This window comes from Bos taurus, chromosome 5 (genome assembly GCF_002263795.3).
Source record: "Bos taurus isolate L1 Dominette 01449 registration number 42190680 breed Hereford chromosome 5, ARS-UCD2.0, whole genome shotgun sequence".
NCBI classification, from domain to species: Eukaryota; Metazoa; Chordata; class Mammalia; order Artiodactyla; family Bovidae; genus Bos; species Bos taurus.
In genome coordinates this window covers 112,593,946-112,614,530 of record NC_037332.1, presented here as the reverse complement: position 1 = coordinate 112,614,530, position 20,585 = coordinate 112,593,946, and the positions used below count along the sequence as shown (strand labels likewise).

The following is a 20,585-nucleotide window of genomic DNA, read 5'->3' as shown; positions in this document are numbered from 1 at the left end:
TGTCTACCATGTGGGCTTAACGGTGGCTATGTCACCGCCTGCAGACCCCGCAGTAAACAGTACAGTGCCTGTGTGGCATGGCTCCAAGGCCTCTGGCCGGTCAGCTCAGCTCCCAGGCACAGGCCCTACCCGATGCTCAACCACGGGACTAGGAATCGACGGGGCCAGAGCCTGTCCAGTCAAGCCCAGTGCACAGAGGCTTGCTGTGAGGGTCACAGTGCCCACCCTGCCCTCCTAACGCTGCATTCACTGCCTACACCCAGAGGCCCGTGAGCAGCTGGCCTGGCACAAGGCAGCAGAATGGGGGACACAGATCCCCTCACTCCCCCACAGCCAAACCTCCCTTCCTGCCCCCGCCTGACTCCTGACCATGTCCTCCCCAGGGTCCGTGGGGGCTTGTGTGGTTTCCTGGGCCCTCCTGCCCATCAGGGGAGGGTGCCCTGGCAGCAGGGCTGTTCGCGCGTCCCCGAGCCGCTGACCTTGATGAGGATCTGCAGGTCCTCCAGGTCTCGGCCGTCCCACTTGTCGAAAGGCTCCAGGAGCTGCAGGCGCTGGCTGGTGGGACTCACGTCCACCTGCTGCCCACTGCTGTCCTTGGGGGGGTGCTGGTAGGTGTCCTGTCCGGGGTCGAACTCCTGTAGCAGGCGACAGGGCAGGTTGGGTGTCAAGCCCTCAGTCCCACGTGGACATGCTCCCGTGGCAGGCAAGCTCCCCGTGCGCCAAGCTCCCCGTCCCGGCGAGTGCCCCTCCTGGGCCGGAAGCATCTCAGCGGCCCTGAGCCCCAAGCCGAGGTGGGCCCGCAGGACGGGAGGCAGAGGCCGTGCCTGCTCACCGCTCGAGGAAGCTCATCTGCGTCTGGAGCCTCCAGCTTGAACTTCTTGCCGTCCTTGCCCGTCAGGAAGTCAGTCTCTGGGTTGAACTTGAGGGTGCCAGCAATGGCCAGGGCTGTGACAATCTGGAATGGAGGTGGCCAGTTTGTCATTCGCACCAAACTCCCCGCCCATCCCTTTACTTCAGCAGAAGTCTAAGGTGGAACTGAGGTGGAACCGGGAAATTCCAGATTCTCCCCTGGCAGGCAGGAGCTGCGGCAATGTCTCTGGGACCAGGGCCTGCAGAGGACTCACGCACCCACCTCTACTGCCCCCCGGGGCCTGGACCTCAGCGCCTCCTTGGGCAGGGCCAGTGCTGGACCCCGAGAGGCCCTGGCACAGAAACGCTCCCATGATGACGACATTCCTTCATGGGCATTGAAAACATGGAGGGGGCCATTTCTTCACTGAAGTATTTCTGGAATGCTCATTTAAAAAACCAAGTCATGGATTTCCCTAGTGGTTCACTAGTTAAGAATCCCCCTGCCAAAGGAGGTGACATGGGTTTGATCCCTGGTCCAAGAAGATTCCATGTGCCGTGGGGCAGCTAAGTCCGTGTACCACAGTTACTGAGCCCTTGCACCCTGGAGCCCATGCTCTGCAGAAAAAGTCGCTGCAGTGAGAAACCCAACAAGCAACAAGAGTGACCCGTTTGCTGCAACTAGAGCAAAGCCTGCGTACCGCAACAAAGACCCAGCGCAGGAAAAACAAGTCACAGAAGACTGTGTGTGGACAAGCACTGAGTGCCCAGAGCATGCAGCTCTCGGACTGTTCCTCGTGACAGCACGGCCTCCCTCCTGGCTCGGGCAGTGCAGGTGCCTCCTGTGTTGTTCACGGGTCACCAACTGGACCCCGGGGCACTGAGGATCTGGCCCATGTGGCCGGGTGGAGGCAGGACTGCCTTCTGTCTCCGGTGGTGACTCTAACAAAACCTCACACTCCTGGGGCTGAGGGGAGCCAGGCAGGGCACACCCAGGGAGCTCGATGCCTGGGGTTGGCAAGGCCTGTGGCTCTTGGTTTCTGCTCTAACAACTCCTGGCCCTGTGATGCCAACCTTCCTTCAGCAGCCCTGCGGGGCCCCCACCCCCCTGACTGGCCAGGGCAGGGCCCCCAGAGGCCATCCTGGGTTAGGGCGGAGCCTCACCTCTGGGGACGTGACGAAGGCGTGGGTCTCAGGATTTGCGTCGTTGCGGCCTGTGAAGTTCCTGTTGTAGGAGGTGACGATGGTGTTCTTCTCCCCCTTCTTGATGTCCTTCCTGCCAGGTCAAAGGGGACACAGTTAGGGACATCTGGCCTTCTCAGCTGGCCTGACCTGCCGAGCTCATGGCAGAGGAGGGGGAAATGGAAAGACCTGGAAATGGTCACCTCCTCCTGGGACTCGACTCACACCCATGGAGCAGGAGGGAACCGCAGGCATCACTGAGGTTTGTTAGAAGCCACACGTTAAGACAAGAGGCCAGACCAAGGCCAGGGATCCCTGACCGGGGCTATGGCGTCCTTTCAGGAGGGTCCATCTAAGCCCCCCACCATGTGCGTTAGGATGAGGCCTCCCTGGCTTCTTCCCACTCCCCAGGCTTTGGGCAGGCAGCCACTCAGCACTGCGGGGGACTCTTCCTCTTTACCTCCAGCCCAACTTTCTAGTCCTGCCTGGAAAAGTCTTCTAATATCCTACAGCCCTGGAAGCTCCACCCCAAGGGCATCTCCCCTCAACATCTGGGGCTCTGTACCCCAGAACACAAGGGGCCATCCTACAAAACTGTGCTTCTTTGGCAGAAAACAACAAAATTCTGTAAAGCAATTATCCTTTGATTAAAAAAAAATTAATTTTAAAAAATACATTAAAAAAAAACCCTGTGCTTCTCACCTGTCCCATTGGCCAATGCAGGGCCCGCAGGCATTGGCCAGGACGATGCCACCCACATCCCTCAGGATCTGTGCCTGCAGTGGGGAGAGAGGACGGGGAGTGGTCAGGGGCAGGCTGGCGGGAACCCCAGGGCACCAGATCTGCCCTGCAGCCACGTTCCTCAGCAGAGGGGTGGGGGAGCTGGGGCGCAGCGCACGGGCACTCACATAGCCATCCCGCTCGATGGTGGCGCGGATCTGCTCCGAGCCTGGGGTGATGGTGAACTGGGATTTGCACTGGAGTCCGTGGGCCAGCGCCTGCTTGGCCACGGCTGCGGAGCGGCCCATGTCTTCATAGCTGGAGTTGGTACAGCTGCCAATCAGACCTGGTGCGTCATGGGTGGGGGGATAGACCGTCAGGAGGAGAGTGACCAGAGCTCCGCCTGACTGCAAACGATCCAGATCCAGTCAAGGGTTCCCTGACCCTGCTCCCAACAGACAGAAGTTGGAAGCAACCTATCTCGCTGTCTATCCTCTCAACCCAGACACTTAAGAGAAACTGTGGCGACTGAGCACGACGCTGAACACCCTTGGCAGCGTATAACCCACTGTCTCAGAGTGAACAGAGTCTGTGTGTGGACACACACTGGAGGGCCCCCACTACACTACGGACAGGGACCACTGCTGGGCAAGGACCTAGAGGCCCATTTTCTTTTATACTTTGTAGTGTTCTCTGGCTTTCTACTTGGTTTTATAATCAGGAAGAAAAGAATTCTTTTAAAGAAGTCTATCATAGTTATTCAAAAAGCCAATAAAGACTGGATGACATCACACTGTCTATAGAGAGAGATAGTCTGTCTTACCAGTTCAGTGATTTATTTTCTAATTATTAAGTTACCAAAAGACTTCTTTTTATTTACGTCAACTAGTAAGGCTGCACACACTGGGCAGCGCCTCATGCTAGGCGCCGTCGGAAGCTCTCGCCAGCCCTCAACACGTCCCCCCTCCCAGCAAGTTTAACCGTATCACCCCATTTCACAGCTGGGGAACCGAGGTACAGGGGGCGAAGCAGCGAGCCCACGGTCACCCAGCTATGAAGGGGCAGGGTCAGATTCACTCTCAGGCCACCGGGGTTCACGTGCTTCACGAAAAGATGACACCAGTGATACCGACATGCCAGTGTGTGTGTGTAAAGCACGTAAAGTCAAGTCAGGCATGGTGGTTCAAAGAGGAAATGTTCGTAAAACAAAATTTACACACATCAGTATGGGCATGTACAAAGAGCTGGTTCTGGCTGAGGGTGGAGATTGAGGGTGTTTTAAAATTCTTGTCAATAGTCTCTACACTGATACATATTTCTTTTATACCAAGAAAAAGTAATTTCTTTAAGAAGCTGTGGAGGGAAAAAAAACTATTTCAGAAAGTGCCTGAACCATTCAGGAGGGCCCCACGGTAAGCACGGGCGATGGTCCACAGCCCTGGGCGGACCTGCTGGCTCTGGGATTGGGGGTGGGGGTACTCACCAACTCGGATGTCCAAGGGCCACCCCTCCTTCTCTGCCACACTGCCCACTTCTGCCACAGGGTGAGCCAGGTCAGGGGTAAAGGGCCCATTGATGTGCGGCTTCAGCTGAAGCAAAAGAGGTGGGGGCGGGAATGGGGAGGAACTCAGCTTGGTGTGTGACACCTCTCTCCTTCGAGGTGGCCTGGCTTCTGCTCGCCCAATCATGGTGGGCCTGGGAGGCCAGCTCTCGTTCTACAGCTCACACCTCATCCCAGGAAGGGCCCGAACAGCGGGCACTGTCCATGCACCCGCTCCTGGAGCCCTCCAACCCCCAAGGTCATTATCTCCCGCCTGCAGATGGCAGAGCTGCCTGCCTTGCCCAAGGTCACGAGCTTGGAGACAGCAGAGGCATGGGATGAATCAAGGCTGCCGGCTCCCTCAGCCCGTTATCTCCAGTGAGTTGGTGCTTCTGGAATCTGGAGGCCAGACATTTTATACGTGATGCTACTTATCACCAACGTGAAGCACTGACTGAAGTGCCTGGCACCCAATTAGCCCTCAATAAATATCAGCAACAGTTGTTACATGAATTAGCTCATTCAGTTCCCATGACTGCCTCGGGTTTTACACATGATGAAGTGAGGCCCATAGTGACCTTAAGTAAGGTCACAAGCTTAAGTGGCAGAGTCAGAATTTGAACTTGTGCAGGTTGGCTTCAGGGCCCAAACCCTCGGCTGCTCTGTTCTGCTACTTTGGTTCCTCCAGCCCATCCTTCCTCTGGCCTTCCAAATGCTACCCTGATCTACAGGTCTCAGGGCACCAGGGTCAGGCTTGGAATCTTGGGCCCTGCCCTCTGAATTCTCACAACAAAGCAAGCTCAAGGGTAAAATCTTGGCTTCTCCGAGAGCTGAGGCAGGGGCAAACTGAATGTTTCTGAATGACCAGCTGGGGAACCAAAACTCAAGAGCCTTGCTGGGTGTGCAGCCAGGGACCTGCCCAAGCTCTCCCTGAGGCCCACCAGAAGTCTCCAGATGGCGCCTGAACAACCCCCACCCTCAGAAACTCCCTAGAACCAATGCCCTGCCTCACCTCACTGAGGTTAATTTCAATCAGTTGGTCATAATGGCAGCCAGAGTCAGGTACCAAGTGATCCTTGAATTCATCAGCAAGGTTGGCAATATCTGAAATCAACAAGGGAGGGAGACTGAAGCATGTAAGACAGAAATTGGTCACAAGACTCCATCCATCCATCCATCCATCCATCCCTCAGAACCAGTTACCCAGCATCTGCCACACACACCGGGCCCTGGGCACTGACTGGGCAAACAAAGGAACAAAACAACAGCAGAGGACACAGTCCCTGCCCTCGAGGAATTCACAGTCTAGTGAAGGCGCTCTCAGTGAGCCAGAAGTTACAACATAACACGAGAGAGGCACAGGAACGTGGGGACACTGAGGACGGGCACTGACTTGGGGTTCAGAGTCAGGGAGAGGAGAAGCACTGAATTTTAGAGGAGAAGTTACTTGATATCTAAAGGAAGAGTCTTCCAGGTAGGATTCTGTGTACAGAGAGCTTGGAAACAAAGTGACAAGCTCTCCCCAGGTCCCCCAGCCTCTGGCTCCACCAGTCGCCTCCCTTCAGAAGACCCAACAAGCTCTCCCCAGGCCCCATTTCCAACTCTGGGTTTCAAAGAAGCTAAGCTCAGGGAAGTTGTTGGGGGAGGCTGAGAAAGTGGTTCTTGCACCAAATGATTTTCCTCCTTCCCTGCTAGAGTAGGAATTACAAACAGAAGCAAATACATGTCATTTACAGAGCTTCCCATAGAGGGCGTCAGGGACCAGACCAAGAAGAACCGAATTCAGACGCCGTTTGCGGGGGAAACTAAATCCCAAGGATGCTCGTTCAGGGGAACTAAATCCCTGAGCCATGATGTTTCACGCTGAGAGGCCAGAGCCTCTGAGAAGCTGATGAGAGCTACAAAAGCCCACTCAGGAGCAGTCACACACATAAGCTCGCACAGACTTCCAGGGGCTTCTCAGAGCCCTGAAGTCAGTTCAGAGACGCGGGCATTAGAACCCCCACCGGCTCACCTGCCCGGCCTGTCTTGCTCAGGTATTTCTTCATCCTGTGGTTGTAAGGGAACACCGAAGTGGTGGCCCCGATTTCTGCACCCATGTTGCAGATGGTCGCCATGCCTGTAGAGAGAGAGCCCACAGGGCCGGCTGAGCAGCTGGGCAAGGCCCCCGCACCTGCTAGAGGTGCACACATATCTTTGCGCCAGGGAGCTGGCATCACTTCTTCCCTCGCTCTCACTGCCCTTGTGGTTCAGGATTAAAAGGAGGGCCAGGAAAGAGAGGCCATGGGGCCGGAGCCCAGTGTCCCGGCTGTCAGGGTGGCTGCTGGATACGGGGAGAAGAACACAAGATTCTAGCCCTACGAGCAGAGCTCCAATTCCGGGCCTGGCTGCCTGCTCAGCAGACTAGATGGCCACCATGTGATGAGAGCTGACCTGGCCAGACCGCCCAGCTGTTGCTGTGTCCATTTGCAGGTGAGGGAACCGACTCAGAGAGGTCCACGGTCATGCCATAAAGCAAATGCCAGCAAAGGCCTTCGGGACTGGGTCTGTCTGCCTGCTTGACGGGCAGGCCCGCGTGCTTTCAGCCACACCACGGTGGAAATGTTTCTGGGCCTGGGGTTTTCCAGCTATAATATTGGAATGACGTCTACGGCCTGGACCACAGAGATGCCCATGGAACTGGGGAGGTTACAGACGTCCTGACTGCAACCAGCACTCCAGCCCCATGGTGTTGCTGGGACATGGGTCTGTGCTTGTTGCCAACTTCCTAACAGAACGTCCATCAGCAGTAAGGGCTACTTACAGGAGTGAGCCCTGCAGCACTGGAGGGATACAAGCGCCGGCTGAACTCCAGTTCTGTGGGGGTGCTGTGGAACTGAGGCAGGCAGGGAAGTCTGAACTGAACCATCTCTAAGGCTCATTCCAACTCTACTTGGATTTCTGAGGGCCCAGGCATTGAGGCCAGATCACCAGGAGTGATGAATAGGGAGGGGGCTGGCTCCCACCTGGTCTTAGAGACTAAGAGGTGATGGGCTCTAACCCAAAAGAAGAGAGTGAGGCTCTGACTCCAGGCAAGGGAGAGTGTGAGAATGGGGCTGCTCTGTGTCCCTGCCCACCACCTCCACGTTCTGTGGATTCTTCTGGATCAGTCAAGGCAGTCCATGGCCATGGCCACACTGGCTCAGCCCCTAACTCTGTGTTGCCACAGGGAAGGGACCCGCCATCCTCGAAGGGCCCCAGCGTCCCATTAAATGAAGGGCCTGGATTAGACAACCTCCCCTCTACCTCTAAGAGCCCACTGCAAGTTCCCAAACTGACTGGCCAGAGCCTCATGGGCAGGCCAGCCACTGTGTCTACAGCTCAGCCACAGGCCCATGGGCCCGCAAAGGCTGGGAGCACGCCCGCGGCCGCCGTCCTCACCGGTGCAGGAGATGGAGTCTACTCCAGGCCCGTGGTACTCCACGATGGCGCCCGTGCCACCTTTCACTGTGAGGATACCCGCCACCTTCAGGATCACATCTTTAGGTGAGGTCCAGCCAGAGAGGGAGCCTGTCAGCTTCACGCCAATCACCTGAGTAGGTGGGGCAAGAAAGCAGGCACAGGCCCTTGTGTCACACGCCACGTTCGAACCAGGAATCCACCTGCTGGAATTCTCACTCGGGCTTATTTCTCCCTGCCTCCTTCCCAGAGAGAGCTGAGCCTGACCTATGCTCTCAGCTCTTGGGGGTCCCACATCTCCTACTCGCCCCACCAACCACCCCTCTGCTGCCACCCCAACACAAGCCCCTCCCCACTTCTCACCTTGGGGCACTTCAACTCCCAGGGGATCCCAGCCATGACGTCCACGGCATCAGCACCCCCGACTCCAATGCAGATGCCTCCCAGGCCACCGCCATTAGGGGTGTGGGAATCAGTGCCAATCAGAAGAACCCCAGGGTACGCATAGTTTTCCAGAATGATCTGAAAAAGAATCCAAGGTCTTCTGTTTAAAAGCCCTTAGCAGAGAAAGGAGCTTAGCGCTCCAGTGGGGTCTGCAAGACTGCCCCCTGCCAACACTGGGCCACTGAGTTAGTCCTAGGCATGCCTCCTGCATGGGGCCTCTCCAGTGTAGCCTAGATGAGCCAGCAACCTGGGAGACTGGTAGCTTGGGCTCAGGAACAGCTCTGGAAGTTCCTGATTTTATGACTTGGACTAGTAACGGCCTCCCTGGACCTCAGTTTCCTCATCTGTTAGCACAGTATTAAGAATGGCTGCACCATCCCGACCCCAGGATGGTGGTGAGAACCAGATGACCTGGGATACAAGAGTGTGTCCTGGGACAAGCCCGGGGACAATGCTGACTGATCAAAGGTGCTTCCGATAACACTCTCTGCCTCATGTGGTGGATGTGTCGAGTGTGCTTATCTGGCTTCTCCAGAGAGCGGACAATCTTCCATGGCCTGGCTCCAGCACAGGGGAGGGAGGAGGTGGCAGTGAGCATTTCCCCCCAAGATACCTGATGCAGCCACAGGGGCAGCAATCCCAGAGCAGCCCCACCCACCACCTGAGGTGCTGGACACACTGAGGCTGCGGGGTTGCCCAAGGAGAGCTGCGGCCAAAGGGAACCATGTTTGGGCCTCAGTTCTGGCCCCACCACCCTGCTGTGGGCCCCAGGCAATGCACTTCTCTCCAAGCCTCTGCTTCCCATCTGTAGAGCAGCTGACAGTAGTGCAGTCCTCACTGGGTCACCGTGAGGATGTGATGGGAGCATGTCCCTCAAGCTGTAATCGGAGAAGGCGATGGCACCCCACTCCAGTACTCTTGCCTGGAAAATCCCATGGACAGAGGAGCCTGGTGGGCTGCAGTCCATGGGGTCGCAAAGAGTCGGAGACGACTCAGCGACTTCACTTTCACTTTTATGCATTGGAGAAGGAAATGGCAACCCACTCCAGTGTTCTTGCCTGGAGAATCCTAGGGATGGCGGAGCCTGGTGGGCTGCTGTCTATGGGGTCACACTGAGTTGGACACAGCTGAAGCGACTTAGCAGCAGCAGCAGCAAGCTGCAATAATGCCTGGGAGAGGCAGTCTTATTTTGCAGCCAAAAGCCTTCACCTGAGGTCCTGTGGCTCACCGTCATATGGACTTGTGTCTCAAAACACACATATTATGGATGTCGGGGACACTAAGTGAGATCAGAGCGGTGAAAGGCTCTTATGAATTGTCAAGACCAACTGAAAGGTGGGCAGGTTCCCTGGAATTTTACAGAAATCCCAGGGCCTCTGCCTCGGGCGAGGCATCTGCTCAGCAGACTGAGCAAGGTTTGAGGGGTCTCGCCTCTTGGGAATGCGGGAAGTTAGAAGACCTGGTTCCTTCCCCAGAAATGAGCCAGCTGGCTGGGAGAAGAGGCCAACAAGGAGGGAATCCCTAACAAAATCAACTGTTGCAAAGAACACTGTTTACCTGTTTCACTTCTCCAGTCCTCCTATCCTCAGCCAATACAAAGATTTAAAACTAGTTAGTTAATTTCCAAAACTCAAGGTTGTAAAAGCCTGCTCCATGAAGACCAGACACACAGAATTCATTATGACCACACAGTGTAGACTGTGAACATGGTCCACATCCAGAAAGGAGTGGTCGGCGCAGACCGGAGGACTGCAGAAAGCATCACAAAGAAGCTGGTTGTGACAGCGACCTCAGCGGTCAGCTGCATTCGGTTAGGCAGGTGGGGGTGTGGTGGGCAAGAAGTGTATTTTTAGGCTGGACTAACACTGAGAACATAAAACTGGAAATGCAGCATCTATCTGCAGGAGCCACACGCACTGAGGACCTATTCTGCACTGACCTGGCCGCGGGCCCAGAGCTGAGTGGAGTAAACAAGCCACAGGCCCGGTCCCCACAGGGCACGCGGCACACTCTGTGGTCGTAAAGCGAAGGGTCCCACAGGGTCACAGAGACCCCCAGTGCTGGGCACCGGAGGGCCAGGGCTGCACAGGGGGAACCAGGAAGCAGCACGGTGGAGGAGGGATCAGCCAGGGCATTCAAGGCAGAGGGAAAGGACTAAGGTTTGTTGTGGACATGGCGGATTGAAGCTGCCTAACATGGGGGAGGGGGGGAAGAAGAGGAAAGCTGTACAGAGATCGCACAGTCCCTAGGAACTTTCTTTTTAAAAACCTAGGCCCAAAAGCTCCCAAAAAGGCCTGGGCATCTGCACTCGGGGAATGCGGGACGCTTGGATTGGGGTCCCCTTGACAAAAAGCCAAGTTTGGGTCCACCAGACTCCCTTACCCTGCCGCTGAGAGAGGCCTTCTGGCCCCTGCAGACCAATGTGACCTGCCATTCGCGGGGAGCCCCTTCCTGGCAAGGGAGAGGGTTTGAAAGGGCAGAGCGGTGATCTGTGGGCTCTGGTTTCTGAGTGGGGCGGTGTGGGAGCCCAGGCAGGGTTGGGTTACAGCCTGACTCAGCGCATCTGGAAGTGAGGCCTAGGCTGGAGGTGGGGAGAAGGGTCACCTTGGGAAGGTACAAAGAGGCAGGTTTCACACACAGGATGGAGGGCAGATGAACACACACCAGCGCACACCCCGCACGCCATTCAGCAGTCCTGAACAGACACCTCTGATGAAAGCTAATCAACTATCTCTCCAGAAACACACACTCACACTCACACACACACACGATATTCTCCTATCAAGAGAATATTCACTCCTGGGGAGACCCAGAAGAGCTCCTGGCTGATGAGGCCACATGACCTGTGGTACCTCCCCCTCCAGAACTCCAGCAAGCGGCCACAGACTCTGAGGGGCACCCCCTGCACTGAGAGGGGATGAGCCCCTGGTGTGATAGGAGACCACAGAGCGGGCAGAGCACGGGCCCCAGGGCCAGGCTGCCCGGATGTTCGCAGGAGCCTGACTCCACAATCGGTGAGCCGGATGTCCCTGGGCAAGGAGATTAAATCTCCATTCCTCAGCTTCCTCATCTGTAAGGTGCGGACAATACAACCACCAGACTCACCGGGTCACGGCGAGCACTGCGTAAGTTACTATCTGCAGAGTGCCTTTCTCATCAAGTATTAGCCATCCACCCAAGGTACGACGCTTGTGGAGAAAAGCAAAACAAAAAACACTGCGATACGTACGAACGTTCAGAAGACGGTATAACACAAAACACGCCAATGTGAAAATGCTGGTCAGAAGGGACTGCTTTAAATTCCCACATGGACAGTGAGGATGTGTAACTTGACACAGAGAAAATTAATTTTAAAATGAAAGTGGAGTCTAAGGGTTGATGAAAACATCATCCAATTGCCCACTGAGGCCCCTACTCGTACAGACCCGGAGGTGCTGCCCAGGTCCAAAGGGCAGCGTGCTCCTCTGCCCACCCCCAAAGGCTGGCCAGGCCCTGCTTTACCTGGTGAATGATTCCAGAGCCAGGCCTCCAGAAGCCCACGCCGTACTTGGCACCTGCAGTGGCCAGGAAATTATACACTTCCTGGTTTATGTCCTATTGAGAGAAATCAATAACCAGGGCATTAGAAACAGTTTGCTCATGCCTCCCTCCCTCCACCTCCTCTCCCCTGTGACTGAAATGCTGGCACTGGAAAGGCAGGCGCTCTCCTGGAGGCCTTCTACAAATAATTCCCAAAGGGTTTGGATGCCGGCCCACAAGTCTCGGCCGGCAGGCCCAGGAGAAAGACCAGGAAACAGAGACGGAGCCCAGTTCTGTGACACATGGCCAGGGAGTAGGTCCAGAACAAATCCCTTCCCCGCCCTGGGTCTCCGCTTCCTTATTTGCAGAAGGGTCCTTCCGGCACTCAGGTCCCTGGTCAAGGCCAGCAGTGAGGGGGCAGCAAGACACCACAGGACTAAGTGGGACACAGTGGGGGGAGGGGAACTGCCAGAGGGAAGCAGTGGGACGGAGTGGACCACCCGGTCCCACCACGCCTCATGTTGGGTGTTGTTTCTCCTTTGGAGCCTCGGATGCCTTGTCTGTAATCCTGGCTAATGTTTACTGAATGCCCACTATGGAAATGGTACCACGCCAAAACAAACCCCATTTTACAGACGCAAAAACAGAAACTCAGAGGTCTTGCTCAAGACCCTACTTAAACAGACAAGTCAGAGTTTGAAACCAGGCCTGTCCAGCCAGAGCCCGTCACTACATTGTAATAGGAACAAAGCTACTGCCCTCACAGAAGCTACATCTCAGAACACCTAGACCACTGTCTAACGTGTGGTAGGTGCTCAACACTTGGTAATATGTTTCATGGGCCCCAAATGAAAGACTGTCAGATGGACCATGTTCTCAACTGTAGGTTTCAGCCAAACAGACAGCAGGACGGTAACCAGTACGCCTGTAATTCAAAGGCAACTTCCTCAGGGGGAAGGGAAGGCTACCCCAGCCGAAGGACATGAGGCCAACGTTTAACTGGACAACCAAGCATGTCCCTGGACAGGTGAGACCTCAGGGACAAAAGGGATGGGACCACAGGCAGAGGAGGGACTCACTGTGGGCTCCACTGGGCCCTCCAAGAAACACCCTCAAAGCATGCAGTCCCCTTCATTTAAACTCCAGACCAACTGGACTTTCCCAGTGGTCCAGTGTGGCTAGCACTCCACACTCCCGATGCAGGGGGCCTGGGTTCGACCCCTGGTCAGGGAATTAGATTCCACATACTGCATATAAGATCTGGTGCAGCCAAATAAATAAAGATTAGAAGTAATAACAATAAAAATAAACTGCAGACCAACCACACATCCTTCTGAGGGCACGTGTGGCTCCCCTAAGTGAAAGAGTGGCAGACAAAGAGCTTGGGTCCCCACAGCAGTCTCTTTCTGATTAATAATTAATCCGTTGGTCTCCTCATTTACAAATCAGTCACTGATATAACTGGTACCGAGGGCAGGAGCGGGTGGCTGTGGCTGCAGCTGCTCCTGTGTCCATGCGGGTGGCGGGGTGGGGGGCGGGGGAGACAGCCAGGTGGGCATGGAGCGTTCTGCTGTCTGCACCTGACTCAGCCTAGATGCCTCTCTGCTGGTCTCTGTGACCCTGGACACAGAGACCTGCCTCCCTGAGCTCCAACCAGAGGGGGCCTTTACAAACACATGGAAATCCGACCACTCTCCTGCCCGGAGGCCTCAAGGCCCTCCTACTCCTGCCCGGCCCACCTCAGAGCCCCAGGCCCACAGGCCCCCTTCCAGCTCCATAAAGGCATCAGGTTTCTTCCAGCCTCAAGGCCTTGAGGAACCCTGCTCTGTCTAGAATGTGCTTCCTCATCTGTTCTGGTCTCAGCTTACATGTTACATCCTCCCCGACCCACACACACTTTCCAGAGTCCCACACGCTTCCTTCAGAATACACGTACAGACTAGTAGTTACCAGTCTGCGTAACTGCTTAGCTGCTGTCTCTCTATTGGACTCTAAGATCCACGTTCATACTGAATCCCAGCACAGTGTCTGGCATAAAATTAACGTTCAATAAACATGGGTGAAGTAAAGCAGGAATTGGGTTCTGAGACCCCATGACTCTGTGAATCTCATCTCCAGAAGGTAGATTTTAATCCATAAAGTCAGGGGAGGGCCGACTTCCGAGGGGGATGGCCCTGCTGTGGGCAGTCATGCATCTCTCAGGCTGAAGAGGACCCAGTCCCCAGCACCGCAGGACCCCGTCATGTTACCAGGTGCCAAGACTGCTGCTAACATGGGAACCACGGGCCAGCCGGCTGGACTCTGCCGGCTGAGGGGAGTCGCTGTGAGCAGGTAGGCGGGGGGGCCTGAGGGGAAAGCCGCCCTGAGCCTCTCCCAAGGGCCTGAGAGGCTGGCTGAGCTGCCAACCCTGGGAGCCGAAGCACTTTCAACTGCGCGCCATGCTCTGTGCCCGTCAGGCGGCAGCCCTGCCAGCACTCAGCTCCTGCCGACGGCCCCCAAGAGCGGGGCCCACGTCCATGACTGGGTGGAGAGGGTGGAGGCCCAGAGCTGGGAGAGACCGCATGTTGCCAAGAGCAGGCACACACAAGGGTACCACAGCAGAGCCTGGAGGAAGGCGCGTGAATTAGGCTTCCTAAGGAAGAGAGGGTAATCCAAGGTGTTCAGTGTGGCAGCCAGCCCCTTCCACCTCATTAAGCAAAACTCACAGATGAAGAAAGCCCACAGCGGTTATCAGTCAGTGGGAGCTGGGAGAAGGGTCTGGCCCTAGCCTCACCCCCGTGCAGTTGTGGGACTGCACACAACTTGGACGCCTCAAGTTTACCAACAGTGACACTGTTCACCCACCTCCCTGCCAAGGTCCCCAGGGGCCTGGCAAGAACATGAGTGACGACTCTCCAGAGCAACTGGAGACAAGGATCAGAACCTGCTACCTGCACCATTCACCTCATACTCTGTTTTATTACAGAAAAAGGACCCGAAAAGAGTACCTTTAGTATGGTTAAGACTGGGGATGACTTTTGCTTTCTCTAGGTCTTCTCAGTATTTTCTAACATCTTCACAAAGAGCAAGTGGTGTTCTTAGAGGCAGAAGAGAAAAAGACTAAACCACAGTCCCTTAGAACTAGGGGGCGATGCCCTCGTTCAAGGGCGTTGCCTCTCGTCCCGCGTCACACCCACTGCCCACCTCCCCACCACCTCCAGCTCACCTTGGCCCGACGCAGGTCCTTCTCCCCGCCGAGCTGGGCCTCGATCAGATGGTCACAGTGGATGGTGGACGGCACGGCCACCTTGGGCAGGCCGCTGCTGATGAACTGCAGCATGGCCATCTGGGCCGTGGCATCCTGCATGGCCACGCGGTCAGGCCGCAGCCGCAGGTATGTCTTGCCCCGCTCGATCTCCTGGTTGGCCGGGTCATCCAGGTGTCCATACACGATCTTCTCTGAGAGGGTCAGAGGCCGGTTCAGCCTGGCGGGAGAAGGGGAGGCTTGCCTGGTTCCGGCTGCACGATCCTGTCTGCCCACAGCCAGGCCCTCTCAAGTACAAGGCAACCTCGACGGCAGCCAGGGAGGGCACACTGCGTCCAAGGTGGAGAACCGGTACCCCCAGCACACAGCACAGCGCCTGGCACTCACCGGGTCCAAAATCACTTGAGGAATGACACCACCACAAGAGGGGGAGGGTTTTCTGTTTCTCCCTAAAGGATATTTACTTTCCCACGCGTATTAAAGTTCTATTATCTGATGAGCCCTTTTTTTCATCTATGTCTCATCGTTTAATCCTTACTGTAGCCTCGTCATTTAGTAAAATGACCTAGAATTAACGGAGACTCAGAGGAGTGATGTTCAAAGCTCAGGTTCGCAGGAGTCTCACCCTGGATCCTCTACATCTCTTGGGCCACAGCCACCTCCCCCGTGCAGTCGGCCCACCGGGACAGAGAATCTGCCTGGCGACGCCCTCACCCCATCTCCCCGCCCTGCACCCACAACCCTCTACCTTAGGTGCTGGAGGCCTCATCACCCTATTATGCAAAAGCCTTCCCCATCAGCCTTGCTTGCTCTCACCCCACTAAGACGGGTGAGGCTGCCAGCTCTCAGAACGGAAACTGACGCCAGCCTCACGAGACCCTGTTCCTAGACCCTGTTTCCCTGTGGGGCCCACCCCTCCCTTCCCGTCAGGGCCCCTGGGGAGGTGCAGCTGCCTTCTCGTTACAGCCTCCACGCCACACACTGAGCTCCCTCTGTGGGGGCCACCTCTCACCACCCCTACCCCCTCTCAGCATAGTCCGTCTATGCCTCACACCCTGCCTTCCGCCACTCGCAAAGCTTAAGCCAAACCTGGTTCAGTTCAGTTGCTCAGTCGTGTCCGACTCTTTGTGACCCCATGAATCACAGCACGCCAGGCCTCCCTGTCCATCACCAACTACCGGAGTTCACTCAGACTCCTGTCCATCGAGTCAGTGATGCCATCCAGCCATCTCATCCTCTGTCGTCCCCTTCCCCTCCTGCCCCCAATCCCTCCCAGCATCAGAGTCTTTTCCAATGAGTCAACTCTTCGCATGAGGTGGCCAAAGTACTGGAGTTTCAGCCCCCGCATCGTTCCTTCCAAAGAAATCCCAGGGCTGATCTCCTTTAGAATGGACTGGTTGGATCTCCTTGCAGTCCACGGGACTCTCAAGAGCCTTCTCCAACACCACAGTTCAAAAGCATCAATTCTTCGGCGCTCAGCCTTCTTCACAGTCCAACTCTCACATCCATACATGACCACTGGAAAGCCAAACCCAAGGCCTCCTCAAAAGGGCAGAGTTCCACTCATACCCAACAAACCACACACACACACACACACACACAATTGGACTCAGAGTCAGAGGCTCTGGGTTTAGACCTGACCCTATTACTAAACCCAATGTGTAACCAGATAAGCCAGGGAGCTCACCAGTCCATCTCTAAAGTCCAGGGCTGGTACTGGAAACAGATAACAGTGTTTATACAGCACACGTTTTTTAAACAGCCTCACTGACGTATAACTGGTGTGGAATAGACTGCACATATTTAAAGCACACAACTGATCAATTCTGACATATGAATATACCCATGAGATTGTCACCACGTTGAGACAACGCACACATCCGCCACCCAAAAGTCTCCTCTTTTCCCTTTATAATCCCTCCCTCCTGCCCCCATCCCTCGGTAGCCACTCATCTGCTTTCTGTCATAGTTTTGTCCTGGCGCTTTTAGTGCTCAGGGCAGTGCTGGTCTATATACGTCTATACTTGGATGTACAGAAGTCACTTTATTCTCACCACACAGAGGAGCAAGCTGAGGCCCAGTGAGGTAAAGAACCTTGACCCTGGTCATGAGGTAGCGAGTGGACGAGCTGGAAGGCAAGGAGCCACTGTGGCCGTTCACTGTCTTCTCAATAACACCTGGAAACTCAGGGTCCAGCCCGGCCTGTAGCCAGTGCTCCATTCCTATCATCACTGCTACTGCTGTTACCAATTACGACTCTGCGGGGAAGCAAAGACAGGCCCTTCTGCTGGCCTGGGTTCCAGCCCCTCACCCCCAAGTTGACTTCACCTCTTGAGAGCAAGAGCTCCCTAGGCTGCTGGTTTTGTGGGCAACAGCAGAGCAACTGGCAATTCTGAAAGCCTCTCAGCTCTGCTGTCATGAGAACTTGAATAAAAATAGGCCTGGCCTGGAGTACAGCCTGCCCCCTTTAGTGGAGCGTCTCCCTGGCTGGTGAGCAGGCAGTGACTCACCGCGCGGAGCAGAGCCCCTCTTCCTGGGTCCCAGGGGCGATGAAAAATAGCACATGGGCTTTCAAACCAAAGACCTTGACAGCAAATGCCTGAAGCTGTATAAAAAAGCTAAGGACGAGTTCATCACCACATTTCTGTGGGGATTAAGTGAGGACGGCAAAATGGATCCTCAATGCCCATCTGTCACCCCGCTTCACTGAGGGACGGAGACTCGGTTCCCAGGAACAGAATCAGGCTCCTCTGTCACAGGGTGGAGGAGTTGCCCCCATGCAGGCCCCCTGGCCCTCCAAAACACCCTCACATCTATCCTAATCCTTCAGCATCTTCCTAGAATGGCTCCACTTCTGCCTTCTTTTTTCTATGGAAGGGTATCTCAACTGTGCCACCACTGACAGTTTGGGCCAGATGATTCTTTATTGCGGGGGCTGTCTTCCATACTGCAGGGTATCTGACCATATTCTTGGCCTCTACCCACTAGGTAACAGTCAACCACCACCCCACCCTGTGCCGGGGTCCAGCCCCGGCTGATCCAGGGTATTCGAAGGGGAGACGGCTTTGGCGGCTACTTAAATATTCATCAAAGATATAAAGAATAATAGAATGAGGATAGCTCAGCAGGAAAATTCAGTGGAGAAAAGAGGCTGAGTAGCTTGGTTTACGCGGGAGACCAATAAAACTTCAACACAAGAAGCTTGCACCACTTACGTAGGCCGCAGGCGTCCTTCCGTTCTCCCGAAGGAGAGGAGACACTGAGGCCTCCCCAGTTGGATCTTAGAAGCCCAGGCAAAATCAGTAAGCTTGGTGGGTTCCGCGCTCCAGATTGAGACTCAGCCAGAGTGAGAGAGAGAGTGACATGGGGAGACCAGTATTTCAAGGAACTGATCCCAATTCTTTATTTTCCAGAGTCTGTTTTTATACACTGAGATGTTATACAAAAGTCACGTGGGGACAGCAGTCCTGACTTTTATTAAAGTCAGGTGCTTCATACAAATGTATACAGAGGTCTTAGGGGTGTTACATCATCTTCTGGCCAGGGGGGCCTGCTGACAATTTATGACCCTCTCCTTGTGACAGTGGGCAGTCAACCAGAACACTTTTTTCTCCAAGGGTGATTATTCTTAAAACAGACGTCACTCAAATAAAGTTACATTCCTATAGGGTGAGGGTGTAGTGGGTTTTAGTTAAGGAAAGAATTTACTTGGCCTAAGGTCTAAAGTGATTTATATCAAAGGTTAATACTTATTTCTTCTATATATTCATTAATGTGTGTAAGGGCAGGGGATATAAAGACTTAGCAGTAAACATTGGCTCAACAAATGAAAAACCCTTCACCAATACAATTTCTAATCAGCCCATTATACTTATACTAATAGTTTTCTAACTTCTCTAAAGAACCTGTTTTTAGAAGGTTTAAAGTGTCTCGTGCCTCTCAGGGTTGGGAGGCTGTGAGCAATCACATGTGGCCGGACAAGCCTGTCAGGGAGGCTAGAGAACCTTCAGAGGAGTTTGTAAGTTGAAACACTCCTGTCACGCCCAGGAATTATTATTAACTGGAGCTCTAAGTTAACTCCTTCTCCGAAAGAGGTGGTGGGGGACAGCCCCCCGTAAAGTCAGAGGTGTAGGTGAGAGCACAAAGTAGTAAAGTAGGCAGGCTCTGGTTATGGGGGTAGATGCTCGAGAATTTCCAGGGGGACTCCTGAGGCTCGATCCTGCCTTTGCGTATGTCGAGCCTCCTTCCTCATGACCTTTGCCACAGGCGGAGTACCTCACGCTGGCCCCCAACAACCCTGGATTAAGACAACCTACAATGTCTCCAGACATTGCTAAATTTCCCTGGGGGACAAAAATCAACCCCTCACCCCCACCCTCAGTGAGAACCACTTCTCTGTAACAACAATGAAAATGGAACATCCCTAGTCTGTACTAATCTGGAAAATGCCCAAAGTTATTGATTGGACTTTTCTGGTTGGTGCAGGGCTGGAATAAAAAGGCAGAGGAAAAATTTTAAGGGGAGAGTTAATTTTGCTGATAAAAATTAAAACCAAAAAAATTTAAACCAAAACCAAAAAAATTTAAAACCAAAATTTAAATCAAAGTTTTTTGATTAATTTTTTGAAGCAAAGACAAAATGGTAAAGACTCTTTTGTCAAGTTATGTGAAAGCAAGCTTCTGTGTTACTTCTCCCAAGCAGGGGGAGGTGTTTTTGCAGACTAAAGGAAAATCCATTCTTTTCCCACTGAGCTGTGATCTGAGAGCTCTAAGAATAAATAAAATAGTGTTTTCTGGGGAAAAAGTATTTGTACAAGGTCGCAGAGTGATGAGGACAGTGGTTTTAACCCTGGCTGCAACCAGGAAAGTGGCCAGCACTCCTCACAGTCTGGTGTCCACTCAGTCACCTGGGGCGCCTGTGAAAACTGCAGATTTTGATTCAGTGGGTCTGGGGCGGGGCCTGAGGTTCTCTGTGTCTAACAAGCCCCCAGGGCTGCTTGCTGATACCGACGCTGCTGATCCACGAGCCACATTTTGAGTAGTAAAGTTCATACCACCTGAATCAGATGAACACCCTTGATGGACAATAAGAGGTCCTTATTGTAATTAGGTGATGCTATGCTGGAGGCTGTTGGAGATAAAGACTAAGATAGTCCCTGACCCTTAAAACTGAGGTGAGGATACCAGTAAGGCAGAAGCAAAGTGGCAACGGGGAGCACATGTGGCGCAGTGGCCAGAGCACTGGGTGAGGTCCAGTCACCCCCTCACTGTGTGGCCCTGTCCACCTAAGCCCGCTTGTCAGCTCTAAGCGGGGCTTCTGCGTGTGCTCATATTGGTTCTCTCGCGCTGCCAGGGCCATGTCACCCGACAGGCAGGCGTGCAGCTCTGTCTGCAGTGGCTCAAGCTCCAGGAGCAGTGCTGCTTGACATGCAGGGCCAGCCTCCATCCCTCCTCTTGTGGGATCTCATCCACCACTCTCCTGAGCCAGCATCCAGCCCAGAACCTGGCACTCGGAACAGCAGAGCAAGATGGCTGCCACTTCACCACATGGGCAAAGAGCGGTCCAGAAAAGAGGGATGCTCTAGTGCCCATCTGAGCTTCCCTCTGAGTCTCAAGGTTGAGCTCTCTCCCGGGCTGATGGACCAAAGAG

At 54.4% G+C, this 20,585-nt stretch overlaps 1 protein-coding gene across 3 annotated transcripts in view; it reads right to left on the bottom strand.

The window, feature by feature from the left end:
- ACO2 (aconitase 2) overlaps window positions 1-20,585 on the bottom strand; it is a 49,065-nt gene that overhangs the window by 2,671 nt on the left and 25,809 nt on the right. For all 3 annotated transcript variants that reach the window (XM_059886089.1, NM_173977.3, XM_059886090.1), the window contains 12 exon segments: window positions 14,898-15,156; window positions 11,675-11,767; window positions 8,093-8,251; window positions 7,712-7,862; window positions 6,306-6,410; window positions 5,304-5,395; window positions 4,235-4,340; window positions 2,940-3,097; window positions 2,734-2,807; window positions 2,014-2,125; window positions 833-955; window positions 480-635 (listed from right to left, as the gene is read on the bottom strand). In XM_059886089.1, the coding sequence (XP_059742072.1) occupies window positions 480-635; window positions 833-955; window positions 2,014-2,125; window positions 2,734-2,807; window positions 2,940-3,097; window positions 4,235-4,340; window positions 5,304-5,395; window positions 6,306-6,410; window positions 7,712-7,862; window positions 8,093-8,251; window positions 11,675-11,767; window positions 14,898-15,156 (1,588 nt within the window).